Genomic DNA, 13743 nt, shown 5'->3' with positions numbered 1-13743 from the left:
CAGCGCCGATCTAACATGTTCTTTACATCGACGATCAAAGGACGCCTGCGTCTCTTTTCATCGGGATGTTATTCCTGTCAAGGAATTACCTCCCGTTTCCCCACCCCACTGTGACAAGTCACACCTGTGAGTCCACCTGAATCCTGTCTTCATCCAAAGCCGGAATGGGTTTCTTCAGTTAATTCTGTTCATCTGGAAGGACGAGATCAGACTGACATGTCATGACGTCAGAGCAGAATAATGGGATTCAACGATAGGTGGGCTGTTTTTAACCCAGACATTGTTTTAGTTGTGTGTGAGACTCACTGGGTGAAAGGTTAAGCTCTTGTTTAAGCCTTCACAAACAGGAATAAATCTGACGGCAACCTCCGGTTCCGAAAAGTAAAGCAGATGTGGAAGTGCCTTGAACTTGCATTCTTTCTAATGACCATCAGACGGCGACTCCTCTGGTTGCAAGAAGAAGTTTAATTGCATTGAAGTCTATGAGAAAATGACTCTACTTCTCTCTTGATTTATTCCCTCAGTAAACATTGTAAACATGAGTTTATGTCTCAATCTCTAGTTTCAAGTCTCCTTCAATACAGCATGATGTTCATTTCATACATTATGGTCCATTTAGAGTCAAACAGACCATAAAGCAGGGGATGCTTTAGGGCGGGGCTACACAGTGATTGACAGGCCGCTACCACAGGGTTGTCCGGTCTGGGAGTTTCTGTCTTATAACTTGAATCATTTCACAGTGTGCTTCCTGTTCATGGAAGTTAATTATAACATTTTGGTCGAGTAAAAACCATTCGGTTGTGCTCCACCCTCTCGTGTCACTTCTGGTTCCAGAACTCAAGAAGGTGACGGGCAAAATAATTTCTTCCAGGTTTTAACTGATGATGGGTTCAAAAACGTTTTCCTACAATGTTTCATCAAACATGAAGATCACATCCTGAGTTTTCTGTTTTCAAGAACAAGATTTAACATTCATGACAACTTGTTTCCAGAATATCAGTAACGCTGAATGCAGCATTTTTGTGCAACGCACAATTTCGTTTTTTTCCTCAGACAATGATGATTAAAACATCAAATGCTTTCAGAATTCCTCACAGGTTGAACGGTAACTCTTGTTGCAGCATCCAGCAATAGAAAACTTTTCTGAACCATCACCTGAAACACCGTCACTGTTTCGTGTGGTACTTTTCAGGCGTCTCCTCTTCGATGAGAATGAGAGCTGAAGGCTGACCTCGGGCTGTCCCCCTCCCACCGTCCTCCAGAGCAAACTGTGGAGCGAGAGAGAGAGAGAGAGAGAGAGAGAGAGAGAGAGAGAGAGAGAGAGAGAGAGAGCGAGAGAGATGTAGGAATAAACAAATGATTCCCCCTCTTTGAAGCTGTGAGGCAGCTGCGTCTTTCATGTGTTCCCTGCTGAGGCCCGCGCTCATGTGGACAACACATCTCGTGTCACATCTGATCAGAGACATCTTTACTGCATGTGTTGGGCTTCCGGAGTTTACAGCAGCTTCACAGACAACTTTGTCTGCTGGTGTTTCCGTGCATCCGCTTCATCTGCTGGATTAGATGTTCTGTTTGTCATATTTGATGCATCCTGGGTTTTTTTGCCGCACTTCCCAAAGATCACCCGTCAGTCAAACTGAGTTTTTGGTGTTTTCTTTCCCTGATCAGCCAAGATGGCTCTCGCTGCTCGCGTTGTGACAGTAATACACTTTTCCCACCAAAATCTGCACGTGTAAGCATGTTTTTTAAACACCCAAAACCTGTATGTAAGTTCTGTATGTATGTTATGTAATTGTCCAAATGCCTGTTGATTTTATTTTGTATTTACTCGGGTTGTCATGATAAATACCAGTGACGACTGCAGACTCATTTGTCCCGGGAATGAATGCTGACTGAAGTCCAAAGCCAGATGTTGGAGGGTGTTTTGTCCAGCAGGAAAGGGGCCTTCATATTTAGTTTCAGCCACATGAGCGGTTCTAGGGATGGTTTGTGATCCCCTGACTTTTCTTCTAGCGCCACCGAGAGACCAACAGTTGTGGTTGTGAGTGGAATGTAATGCACATGGGAGAAGTTTGCCCTCAAGACTTAGTTTTACGCAACAAACCCACTTGGTTGGGTTTAGGAAAAGATCATGATTTGGGTTACAGTAATCCCTTTCTGGTAGAAAGCCCTCGAGGCAAACTTCTCCCATGTGCAAAATGTAAATGGACACAACGCTGAAATATAATCAGACTCAGAGGTTTTCTCATGTACAGACGAGTCGGACTGTGCAGGTTCTCAGAACGATGGTGGAGTTATTGCTGCTCTTGCAAAGTTCAGTCGTGTTGGTGTCGGAACAAGATCCTCCCCGATTCATTTCAGAGTCATTACACCTCTGAGTCAGACACGAGTAAACAATGCTTTGGTTTAATAAACCACAGCTTTCGCCCTCGCAGCTGCTTGTTCTGCTGCAGTCTCATCGCTCATCTCTTCCACATCATTTGCAGCTCATACAACAAAGAGATGTTCTGACACTGCAAAGGACACAAAGAGAAGAGCATGATGCCGAGGTAAACCCATTTAGACTCCTTTAAGTTTCTGTCAGGGAGCAAAAGTTAAAAGGCTTCTCATGAGTGATTATGAAAATAAAGAAATGCTGCAAGCGCAAGGTTGTTAAAGATGAATACAAAAAAGCTTGAATATACTCAGCAAGCGTTTGACATTTGTCGAGCCAAGAATTAATCATCACCGAGCCTTAGAGGTGATGGTAGGCATATAGTGTCCCCTTGGGAAAGAGCCAGGCTAGCTTGTTTCTCCCCGTTTTAGTCCTTATGCTAAGCTAAGCTAAGCGCCTACTAGCTTCAAGTTCATATTTACCGTACAGACACGAGAGTGGGATCGATCTTTTCATCGAACAGCAAGAAAAACAAATAAGCATGTTTCCCGAACTGTTGATTCTTTTAATAAAATGTGTCAATATCTATAAGCAGTGTGTTGCTACAACACACGCTCACGGCCGGAACGACATTACGTTGCAAAATGAAAGTTAGGTTTAGGCAACAAAACTGAGTTTAGAAAAAACATGTTGGTTGGGCTTAAAATAAGTACGTGCATTTAAGTTTAGGCAACAAAAACCCAACGACACTTTGAGACTGCTGGTGTCAAACACCGGTCTCGTGATTAAATGTCCTGTGACTTTAGCAATATGTAGGTCATGAGTCCCACCCAGAAAGGGAGGATGAGTTTAATTTGTGATGTGTCCACCACGAAATATGATCCTAGTTTACTTTTCATTGGCATTGTTTTCGTGTCCATGTACACAAAACCAATAGATTGCATTTTGTGACTCTTTCTCGGCATGCTGGTTATTCTGAGCAACATATGGCAACTTTTCAGAAACAAGAAAAGAGAAAGAAAAGCATCTCATTGTGAATTCATGATATTTTCTCACGATTTATTTGAAGAGGTTTTTTCAACAGACGGGTATGTGAGAAGATTTGAGAAATAGTACGACGTTTGCCCCTCACTGTGACTGCATCGCTGCAGTTTAAACTCAGCAACAGGATCTCTTTTGAAGCTACTGTATAGCACTGCTTCCACTGTGGATATTTCAAATACTTCACGTTTAATTACACTAATGCAGCATCTCTGGAGAAAAGAGACAACGTTTCACCCGGAGGATTGAAAAGAACTTGCTCTTCTAAAGGAGTGATTTTCAACAGCAAAGTAAAGGATTTTAATTCATCTTCCACGACTGTTCCCTCCACAAATATTGACTGAAGTCAAGTTGTTGTCGAGCTGTGTTGTAAGTTGTCAAGTTTGGAGCTCTAAGTGTCTCCGCAGACAGTTGAAAGCATCATCAACAGCCCAAGTGCCCTTCTGAAAAGAATCACCACTAGCAACACCATTATTGCTAAATAAATCATAAAAAGCAAACAGCAACAACTGCATGTAAACTGTTTTCCTCGTCTAGTGGAAGGAAAGAGGAAATTCTTTGTGCACTTGAAAATCAACAGCTGGCGACACAGTTCGTCACAGCCAGCATGAGAAATTCAGACAATTACAGTTTACTTGTGTTGGTGTGAGTGTGTGAGAAACTCATTTGAAGTGATGCATTTTAAGGGGCTTAACGAATGAGAAATTTATATACTGACATTCATCTCCACATTTGTAGTATAAAATTATATTTCATATCCATCTGATTTCTGTAATGTATTATTAAACATGCTCACTAGGGTATTGTTACAATGTTCACTGTTTGCTTCATGGAGCTTTTAAACGATATATTCTCTGAATATGTGATGCATGTATGGTGCAGATCTAGATGGCTGAAAGAAGAATACTATGCACTGTACATCTCTTACTGACTCAGGATGTTATTGTGAATGCAAGTGGCTCCCCCTGCAGGACAAATGCTGAATTGACACTACTCTAAAGGTTACTCACTAAATAAAATCTAAATTTACATGCATTTACATTAACACTCAAATGCAATTGTTTTCAATTAATAACCAATTTATCTTACTGAATTAATTCCTAAAATATCATAAATGTGAATATTTAAAAAACAAACTTATTGCAGTTTTCATTCATGTATTATTAGACAGTGCTATCACCAGCATATTCAAAACTGCAAAAATAATTCCAGGAGTTGTTTCAAGCCAATGATGACATGCGATGGATATTTATTCAAAGATAAAATATGTAATTTCCCTGAACACATAGCTTGTTGGACTTCTTTACTTGAAAAACGGTAATGACTCATATTCGGGACATTGTGCATACATTTAGGTACTGTGAATACATTTTGAAAGCAGACACGGTTCAACCGGTCTCCAAAGATCAGGGTACCAACTCTATAGTTGTGATAATGGCTTCACTGTGAGGATCCCAGCAGCCGAGGACCACGCATCACTTTAAGGTTAATACATTTAGTTGGTTTTGTTGAAGTGCTATAGACGCTAAACACTGGACAGAGGGTTGCAATAACTTTTTTTTTCAATGACTTTTCAACAAAAAAACAACTATTAATACATCACTATCCATGTGCAGCTCGAAATATTACAGCAAGTCAAGGGAGAGAAGCGCCATCTCACATTTAGCTGTTACCCAATTTGCTATCCAAACAAAGAATTTTAGAAACATAGTAAATATTATAACTTCAAGAAAATAACCACAATACAACTTGTTTTTTTTTTATATAAAAACGGTTTTAACAATTATTTTTTCAGTATAAAACATTACAGAGTCCCAGGCCAATCAAACAAATTCACTTGAACAGAGTTATTTGAAATAATCATGAAATCCCCAGTCAAACCTTCTACAAGAACATACAAAGGGATTTTTTTTTTGTCGTTAAGGGTTTTCTGTACTTTATTTTCTAGTTATGGGAAAATATTACAACACAAATCCTAACAATCACTCTTCGTTTGCTATAATATTAATAAAAAAAGAACACATGTGAACTCCTGGTCCTATCAAGGCCTAAGCCCCGAAATGTATGTTCAACATGGCATTTATGCAGTCTTCTGCTGGCCCTTCTTTCCAATGAGGGATTTGTGGATGTGGGGAATGACACCTGAAGACAAAATAGAAACATTGGTGAGATTAAATGTCTCACGCAAAAGAGAGCTGTGAATATTAGTACGGAACGAGTAAGATAATTAGAGTACATTGACACCAACATCCTAAAAAGCAAGTATGATGTTTTTACAATCAAGACAAAAACTAGACAAGAATGTAGCAGTCCGCTCACCTCCTCCAGCAATTGTTGCCTTGATGAGGGAGTCCAACTCCTCGTCACCACGGATGGCCAGCTGCAAGTGACGGGGAGTGATACGCTTCACCTTCAAGTCTTTGGAGGCATTGCCCGCCAACTCTAGTACCTGAGACCAAAAACGACAGAAATGAATAAAAAACAGCCCCATCTCACGCAGAAACATTTGCATGGTGCGACATCAAGAGCCACTGTTGACTACTAACATGCACAAAATGAGGGATGCTTACTTCAGCGGTGAGGTATTCAAGGATAGCTGCACTGTACACAGCTGCTGTGGCTCCTACACGACCATGGCTGGTTGTGCGAGTCTTCAAGTGCCTGTGGATACGACCCACTGGGAACTGTCAGGAAACAGACATGGAACATTGGTTTGAGCAAAACAAAAGGGGGTTAAACTCGAAGTGCGTGCCGCATAACATATGCAGCTAAGCCACAAACAGACATAAATAGATTGAAAGAGATTTACCTGCAGCCCAGCCCTCTGGGAGCGAGACACTGCTTTGGCCTTGGCTTTGCCGCTGTCTTTTCCTGCCTTGCCACCAGCCTGTAGGGGTGATTATAGGAAACAATAGAAGTCAGAGTGGGAAGTAAAGGTAGCAAGCAAGCACAGATAAGTGTGAGGCTGTAATGTTTGGTTTCTGGAAATAAATCATCCATAACAAAACAACGTGTACTAAAACATCTCATATGTTCAAATTAGTAGACACGGTAAGAGTTTTTCAAAATATTTCAAATATATGTTTATGAAGTGGTAAATTACAAGTAAACACTCCCATAGGCAACGTTACAGATGCCCGGTTAAACTGGTATCACTTTCCCGCCAATCATATGCGTAACATAGCATATTAAAGGCGGTCACAATAACCGGTACCAGATATTTACATGCATAAAACCGGATATTAAACCAATTTTTTTTAAGTTGAGAAACCAAACACAGATCAATTCTGACAAAAATCGTGAAAAGCGGTCAGATGGATGACCTCGCGACAAAACACTAAACAGACTTATAAGTTTTCATCTACGAATTTCAACGGCTAAAAAGTTTGCCTCGCACAATCACCTCGGCGTAAATAAACTACACAGTCGATTTTACTGCATTATAGTAGTTTACAAGCTTCACGGTAAACTGCTAACGTTGACCAATCCGTTAGGCTACTGAAAAAACGTTAGCTAAACTTAGCTTGCTAATCCACCTTTCAGAGGCTACACAGAGTGAAAAAAAAAAACTTAGTATGAATCAGAGTTTTGAGTTTATAATTAACCTCTACACCTTTGCCAAATAGGAACCATCCGTCACAAGGCGAATATAATGTCGCAATTAACGGACCAAAAGATCAAAACTCGGATTTGTTACGCTAACGCTAATGCTAACGTATTAGCTGATAGTTAGCTCTTTATCAAGCTTTTTTTTTTAACCACACATTCTGGTCGAATTCCCTCAGTTCAAATTCAAAACAGCACTTTCTACAGTTGCACGTTAATTGCAGTACGATTGTACCGACGTCCCCGGTGAACCATTTAGCGTTAACCGAAGCTCACATACCATTTTCCGTCGCGTTATTTGATTGTAGAACTGAGTAGAGAGCAAACAATTCCGGCTCCCGAAAGCAAAGAAACAATAAACCCTTTCGCAAATCTTTTGCATTCTACCCCTCGTGGGAGTCTAAACAGCCAATCAGATTGTGTTTTGTTACTTCGAATCTCTGTTCGACCAATCGCCGAACAGCTTGCAGAACATTCAACCATCCCCCACCCCAAGATCATCGTGCCTGCCTTTGCACACGGAACCAAAAAAGTAGGCGGGACAGTATGAGTAGAGTGTCCTTCCAGGGGCAGCCATCCCAAAAATGTACAAAATACATAATCAGGAGGCCGTAGTTGGAATTAACTCTTGATTTTCAGTACAATGACACTCACAACTTCTTCAAATACAATTTGTTTGGTGCTAACTGTGTTAGGAAACTGATTATGCCAGCAGTAAAGTGACCACCGGACACATTCTCGGTCGTAGATAGTCGTTTCACATGGGTTTAATACTGACGTAAAGAGCTGTTATGAACTGCAAGTACAGTATGTACGTGAATGTCATCCAGGAGGCGGTGCCGTTATAATGACAGACAGGACAATTGGCGAATGAACACGCGAACCCTCTAGCTGATGTTGTAATTGGCAGCAGCAGCGGCCAATCAGAGCCCAGTTACCAGCCGTCCGGTATCCTCAGCGAGCTTCACAGGCAAGGTGGGGGTCAAAGATACGCAGAGAAACTGGCTGCTGGTGGCGAAGATGGCGGATGGGGACAGTGGCAGTGAGCGCGGTGGAGGCAGCAGCAGCGGTGGCGGAGGGGGAGGAGGCGGCGGCGGAGGCGGCGGTGGATTTCAGCATTACCAACGGGAAGTGGAGACCCAGGAGCTGGCGTCGAAGCGGCTGGACATTCAGAACAAACGCTTCTACCTGGACGTGAAGCAAAACGCCAAAGGCCGGTTCATCAAAATTGCCGAGGTGGGCGCCGGGGGCTCTAAAAGTCGGCTGACCCTCTCCATGTCAGTGGCGGCGGAGTTCCGTGACTACCTGGGGGACTTCATAGAGCACTACGCCCAGCTCGGGCCTAGCACCCCGGAGCAGATCGCTCAATCATCCGGTGGTGGGGGTGATGACACCGGGCCTAGGCGGGCCTTGAAGAGCGAGTTCCTGGTGCGAGAGAACCGAAAATACTACCTCGACCTTAAGGAGAACCAGCGGGGTCGCTTTCTCCGGATCCGGCAGACCGTCAACCGAGGCCCCGGTTTTGGCGTTGGATCGGGTGGCATCCCCGGGGCCGGTCTACAGGCCGGACAAACCATCGCACTCCCGGCCCAAGGCTTAATAGAGTTCCGCGACGCCTTGGCCAAGTTGATAGACGACTACGGCGGGGATGAGGACGAGCTGGCCGGCGGCGGAGGGGGAGGAGGGCCTGGGGGCTACAGCGAGCTTCCGGAGGGCACCTCCATCATGGTGGACTCGAAGCGGTTCTTCTTCGACGTCGGGTCCAACAAGTACGGAGTTTTCTTGCGGGTGAGCGAAGTGAAGCCCAGTTACAGGAACTCTATCACGATCCCCTTCAAGGCGTGGGGCAAGTTCGGAGGAGCGTTCAGCCGCTACGCCGAGGAGATGAAGGAGATCCAGGAGAAGGTTAGGGAGAAGATGTACGAGAGGACAGCCGGAGAGGAGTCGGAGGGCGACGACGTGGACGACGATTGATGGATGATGGATGGAGGAGAGGAAGCTGACAACATGATGCAAAGCCTGGCGATAAACAAGAGAGATAGGAACGACTATTCTGTGCATGACGAATCGAACTTTAAAATTATAGAACAAGGGAGTAAATATATTTGACTGATAAATTACTGTCTATATAAGAGAATCATGTCCTAAAGTTTATGTGGATGTTATAGCTAAATGAGTGCAGACTGCAGCAGTCAGCTCCTGTATGAGATTCCCCATTGGTATAAAAACCCTAAATATATATATTCTATTTGATAACCTCCACATGTAACGTTAGCCCAGCAAATTAAGTTTGACAGTGCTACAGCAGTAGCTGAACCAGACCCACTTCCTGCGTGATATCCACTGGTAAGAGCTCACCTGGTGCTGACCTGTAGTCTGCTTGATGATAATAAGGAAGTGTGGAGACGTGTGACATACTCACAATACCAGCAGGTGGGGAAATGGGACAGAATGCCTGTATCACTCAAACATGGCTCTGTGTGTGTGTTTTTGTCTAAAAATGACCTGTAAGGAGCAGCTTGCCCAGACTAAGACCCACAACACCCAGAGCCGGACTCGGCTATAAGGGGCATCCTTGGCATCTCAGGACATCCACTCAGCCCAGCGAGGTGCCGTAAGGTGTTCTGTTACAAGCACACGGCTCGTTCGGATTCTCTGGACAATCCAAACGGGTCCTAATGACCTCTTTCACTCCCTCCTGGGCACCCCTCGGGTGCTAACCTCCTGCTCCGATAGCTGAAACGGCTCCTTTTATGTTTCAGGGCCTCCGATCTGTATTTTTGCGGTATATCAGCATTACCCTGTGCCTGTGCAGATCTGGTGAAGCCAGTTGCTGCAGTCGGGACGTCTGTGGCAACTGATGACGTCTCATATGACGCAGGCCCACGTTTGACCCCCGACACGGTGAGCTGAGGCCTCGAGCACTGGGCGCGATTTTTTTTGAGCAAAAGCTTAATATTGCCAGGTTTTAACGATGGTCCTCGCGGGAATCGACCTTGTTGACTTATTTAGGGTGCGCCATTTGGATCCTTTAATCTTGAACTCAGACCATTAACGACTGAAGCAATATTCAGTCTGATTGTAAGAACAATTAGGTCCTCAATCACGCAGTGTGGGTGCTGTACCGTTTAAGAAAAAGAAAATATATATATACTGGAAGAGATTTACTTACTAAGAAGATCAAGTATAGATAGAATTATTTTTCAAAAGAGATTTATTGAAATATGTCTCAGAAATGTGAGACATTTATTCGATGATGCTGCGTAAAGTGCCGTATTTAAAACACTAAACTCGGATGCAACTGTCCAGGGCTGATATTTCATACCTGCTGTGTTTCCTAACATTTCTTTTATTCCTTAGTGGAAATTAAGATAAATTGATAACAAAAGTATGTTATAGCAATTTCTAGAAACTTCATTGAAGTAGTTTGTCAGCAAACACTCAGCACTCCAGTTCACTTTACATAGCAGCACCGAGTTGTCCCCTCGTTTCACTCCATGTGTTTTGTCACATGGCTTTCCATCAGTTGCCATACGACGCAAAACAGAAACACCTGCAATCATCCACATTTTGTCTTTTAGTGCTCCTTTTAAACAAATATGCTACTTTGTTTTTTGTTTTTGCATGCGTGCTCTTACGCGGAGCTGCCTTGTGTTCTTTTCTTTTGCGTATTCTGAGTGCTGTATGATGGTATTTATCCATTTTTGAGAGCGGTTTTATTTCTTGCAATGGGGAAAAAAGTTTTAACGTTTACTTCTCAGTCTAACAATTAAAAAAATTAAAAAAGAGCCGCAGAGTTCCTGCGCTTTGGGAAAATGTCACTTTCATTGTCCCACTGGTGTGTAAACCGTTTGACTTTACCCACTTCAACACCGCAGAGAAATGCCATATGAAAAAGATAAACACATGGGAGCAATAGTTTCTTTTTTTCTTTTATATTCATATAAATATACTATATATATATATATATAATATTACACATGAGATTGAGCTACATCCTTCTTCCTGTACTGTGTTACGTGAAATGGCAGCTGTTTCAGTCATGTGTGTTCTGCTGTAATATTCTAAGTTCCTTTCAACGAGAAATAAAAAAGGTTTTTGCTCAGGAGCAGTGTTGTCTTTTTATCCTCCCACTCCAGGCTGGAGGTCCTTTTATCTTCACAGGCTGAGTGCAATAAAGGTGATACAATTTATCTTGAGATGTTTACAGTTCACTTTAATTATTTATGATCCAGCAGGTCATTTTCTCAACGAATACACATTTTTATGTCCATCAAATGAAAAAGAAGAGAAAAAACACAAAGTTCAAGAAGGCATCTTAAATCTTTTTTTCTACCAACTGCCCAAAACACAAATATATATATATATATATATAACTTATAATTACGACAGTAAATTATCCAGCAAATATCCACATTTTAAGAAGCAGAAAACAGTTTTACATTTTGTGTGTCAATGTAAAAGTAAAAAGTACAATATTTCACTTTGCTCAGTAGAAGTAACATAAAATACAAGTAGAGTAAATGTACTACTGTACTGTATACTTTCCAATTCCCAATGCTAACTTTTTTCCAGAGCTTTCAACTGTATGAGTTCATACTTAAAACTACTGACATCGTTTTGCATTTCTTTTCAAACTTTGACATATTTTGCAAAGACAGTTTACACCAGCACATTGTTTTCAGTGCTCTTCACAGCACTGACTTTAAAAGGGACAGAATGACGGACAAGCGTATCTCCAGCAGAGTGTCACTGAGAACATAAAACATAAAACAGACAGCATGTAAAACTCACCTCTGTCTGTTGGAGTGACAGGAGGTAACAGCTGGTGATATCCTCCTCTGGTTGGAGGCGTGTCAGTGAAATCACTTGCTGTAATCTGATTTTTGTTGGTATTTTTGTATGTTTTACTGATGCAATTTCTTAGTACTCTGCAGAGGTATATGAATGTCTGCTTATGTTTCAGATACTGACGGTGGTGGAAGAAGCTGAGATGTTCGTTTGTGAAGGGAAAGTCTTAATAACATAATGTTAAAGTAGTCCATCACAAGTGCATACAATTCATCAGCAAATTGTACTTTAAGGTATAAAAAGTAACTCACAACACAAAATGGCCCCATTCAGAGTTACATTTATCATATATACACATTACTGATTCACTGTTGGGTAGTTTCATCTACAACAATGCTGATCATATGTGTTTCATATACAAAGTAACAGTGGCAGGCCAGATCCATCAGATCAGTGCAGTGGAGTTGGGTAAAGTGTACAATATCGCCCTCTGTGGAGTAGGAAGTACCATCAAATGGAAATACTCAAGTAAAGTACCTCAAAACTGTTCTTAAATAAATGTACTTAGTCGCACTAGAAGAAGACGATACAGATGCAGTGTGCAGTTTGGTTCAGGTTCAGGTATTTGATATGATGATGTCTGAGAAAGCAAACTTTTAAGGGCACTTTTCAAAACAAAAGCTCAAAAGTGCTGAACGAGAAGAAATAAAAGGGGAAAGAGGGAGAAATAAGCAACAGTCCATGAGTATCACCAGCTAAATGTATACACTTACTAGCTGCAGCATTGAAGTGATGAACACATTTCAAAAAAATTATAATCTAATATGCGTTATGATAGCTGAACATGGGCCATCCCTCATAATGAGTACTTCAACTTTTGGTACTTTAAGTATATTTTGAATGCTTGTAACAGTGTATTTCTACACTGTGGTATTTCTACTTTTGCTAAAGTAAAAGATCAGAATACTTCTTCCACCACTGACCCAATATGAAGTCCATACCGCTCCACCCGGCCCACAGGCCCACAGGCCTTTGTCTTAGTTTGAAGTGGAGTCACAGGGCCGACTCTGTGTCCTCTGAGGTTTGCCTGAAGCCTAAAAATACCTCGTCGTGTACAGGCCTGCGTGGTGCAGGTCAACAGGGCGACATGTGAAAGGCCCGACGTGGCAACGTTTCACCATGACTAGCTCCAAATCCACTAAACCAGCCTGAACATGGACAAACTCTCAAATGATCGCACGCGAGGCTATGGAGTGAGTCGGGTTAGTTGTCGGATCCTGTACAGAGCTTTCCGACTCTACGCCATGATTGGCCAGTCTGAGTTCAAGGGGCGGGACTTAGGGTCAATTGCTGGTGGTGTACTTAGTTACTTTCCACGACGAGGTGATGCATACGCAGCACAGATGGGAAAAACATGGAGAGAAATGCTGATCTTGCATGCAAAACATGAAATGCCATCATGCACTATGAGGCTGTTTCACAATATAGCTTCATGCAAAAAAGGCGTCTGCTGATGAAGTTTTTTGAACTGGTTTCCAAACATCTGTGTCATGACCCTTGTGTGGTGACGCTGACAGGAAGGTTCACACCTCATACAATCCCCAGTTTCCCAATCTTATGTAGAATGAAGAGAGACGTTCGTGCTTTCTGCAAGTTCTCACATGACATCAACAGAAAACACAAAGCATCTGAATGACCTTCATCTGCATGCGTCAGCCTTGCAATGATGCTACGTCATGAATCTCTGAGCCAGTAGCTTCAGGCTACAGCTGAAAACATGACTGCCTCTTTGACAAAGTGTTGACGCGTATTCAAAAGGCTTGTCTGGATGATGTTTTACCACATCAGTGCCATGTGAAAGTGATGCTCTGTGTGTGGAGAGGACAGCTCAAGGGCACATCATACCACGCTGAGCCGGGTGCCAGTGAAAG

At 42.4% G+C, this 13743-nt stretch overlaps 2 protein-coding genes across 2 annotated transcripts; one reads left to right on the top strand and one right to left on the bottom strand.

Annotated features, from left to right (window-relative positions):
* Positions 1 to 4647: 4647 nt before the first annotated feature.
* LOC306778837 (histone H2A.V) lies at positions 4648 to 7421 on the bottom strand. The gene is made up of 5 exons (XM_079270544.1): positions 7302 to 7421; positions 6225 to 6302; positions 5986 to 6099; positions 5735 to 5864; positions 4648 to 5557 (listed from the first exon to the last, which is right to left on the bottom strand). Exons 1-5 carry the CDS (start codon positions 7401 to 7403, stop codon positions 5496 to 5498), a joined length of 486 nt encoding a protein of 161 aa, XP_079126670.1. The 5' UTR covers positions 7404 to 7421; the 3' UTR covers positions 4648 to 5495.
* Positions 7422 to 8029: 608 nt separating this feature from the next.
* Positions 8030 to 11126, top strand: LOC306778839 (transcriptional regulator protein Pur-beta). Its single transcript, XM_079270546.1, has one exon. It carries the CDS (start codon positions 8042 to 8044, stop codon positions 8993 to 8995), a length of 954 nt encoding a protein of 317 aa, XP_079126672.1. The 5' UTR covers positions 8030 to 8041; the 3' UTR covers positions 8996 to 11126.
* Positions 11127 to 13743: the final 2617 nt, after the last annotated feature.

This window comes from Melanostigma gelatinosum, assembly GCF_949748355.1.
Source record: "Melanostigma gelatinosum genome assembly, chromosome: 6".
NCBI lineage: Eukaryota > Metazoa > Chordata > Actinopteri > Perciformes > Zoarcidae > Melanostigma > Melanostigma gelatinosum.
Note: the sequence above shows the minus strand (reverse complement) of the source record. Positions and strands in the feature narration are given on the sequence as shown.

Excerpts from the sequence above, each read along its gene's own strand:
- LOC306778837 (XM_079270544.1), bottom strand. The coding sequence starts at position 7,403 with ATGCAAAAGATTTGCGAAAGGGTTTATTGTTTCTTTGCTTTCGGGAGC. Across the intron at positions 6,303-7,301 it reads AAATAACGCGACGGAAAATG|GCTGGTGGCAAGGCAGGAAA; the intron begins GTATGTGAGCTT and ends TCACCCCTACAG. Across the intron at positions 5,865-5,985 it reads TTGAATACCTCACCGCTGAA|GTACTAGAGTTGGCGGGCAA; the intron begins GTAAGCATCCCT and ends TTTTGGTCTCAG.
- LOC306778839 (XM_079270546.1), top strand. The coding sequence starts at position 8,042 with ATGGCGGATGGGGACAGTGGCAGTGAGCGCGGTGGAGGCAGCAGCAGC.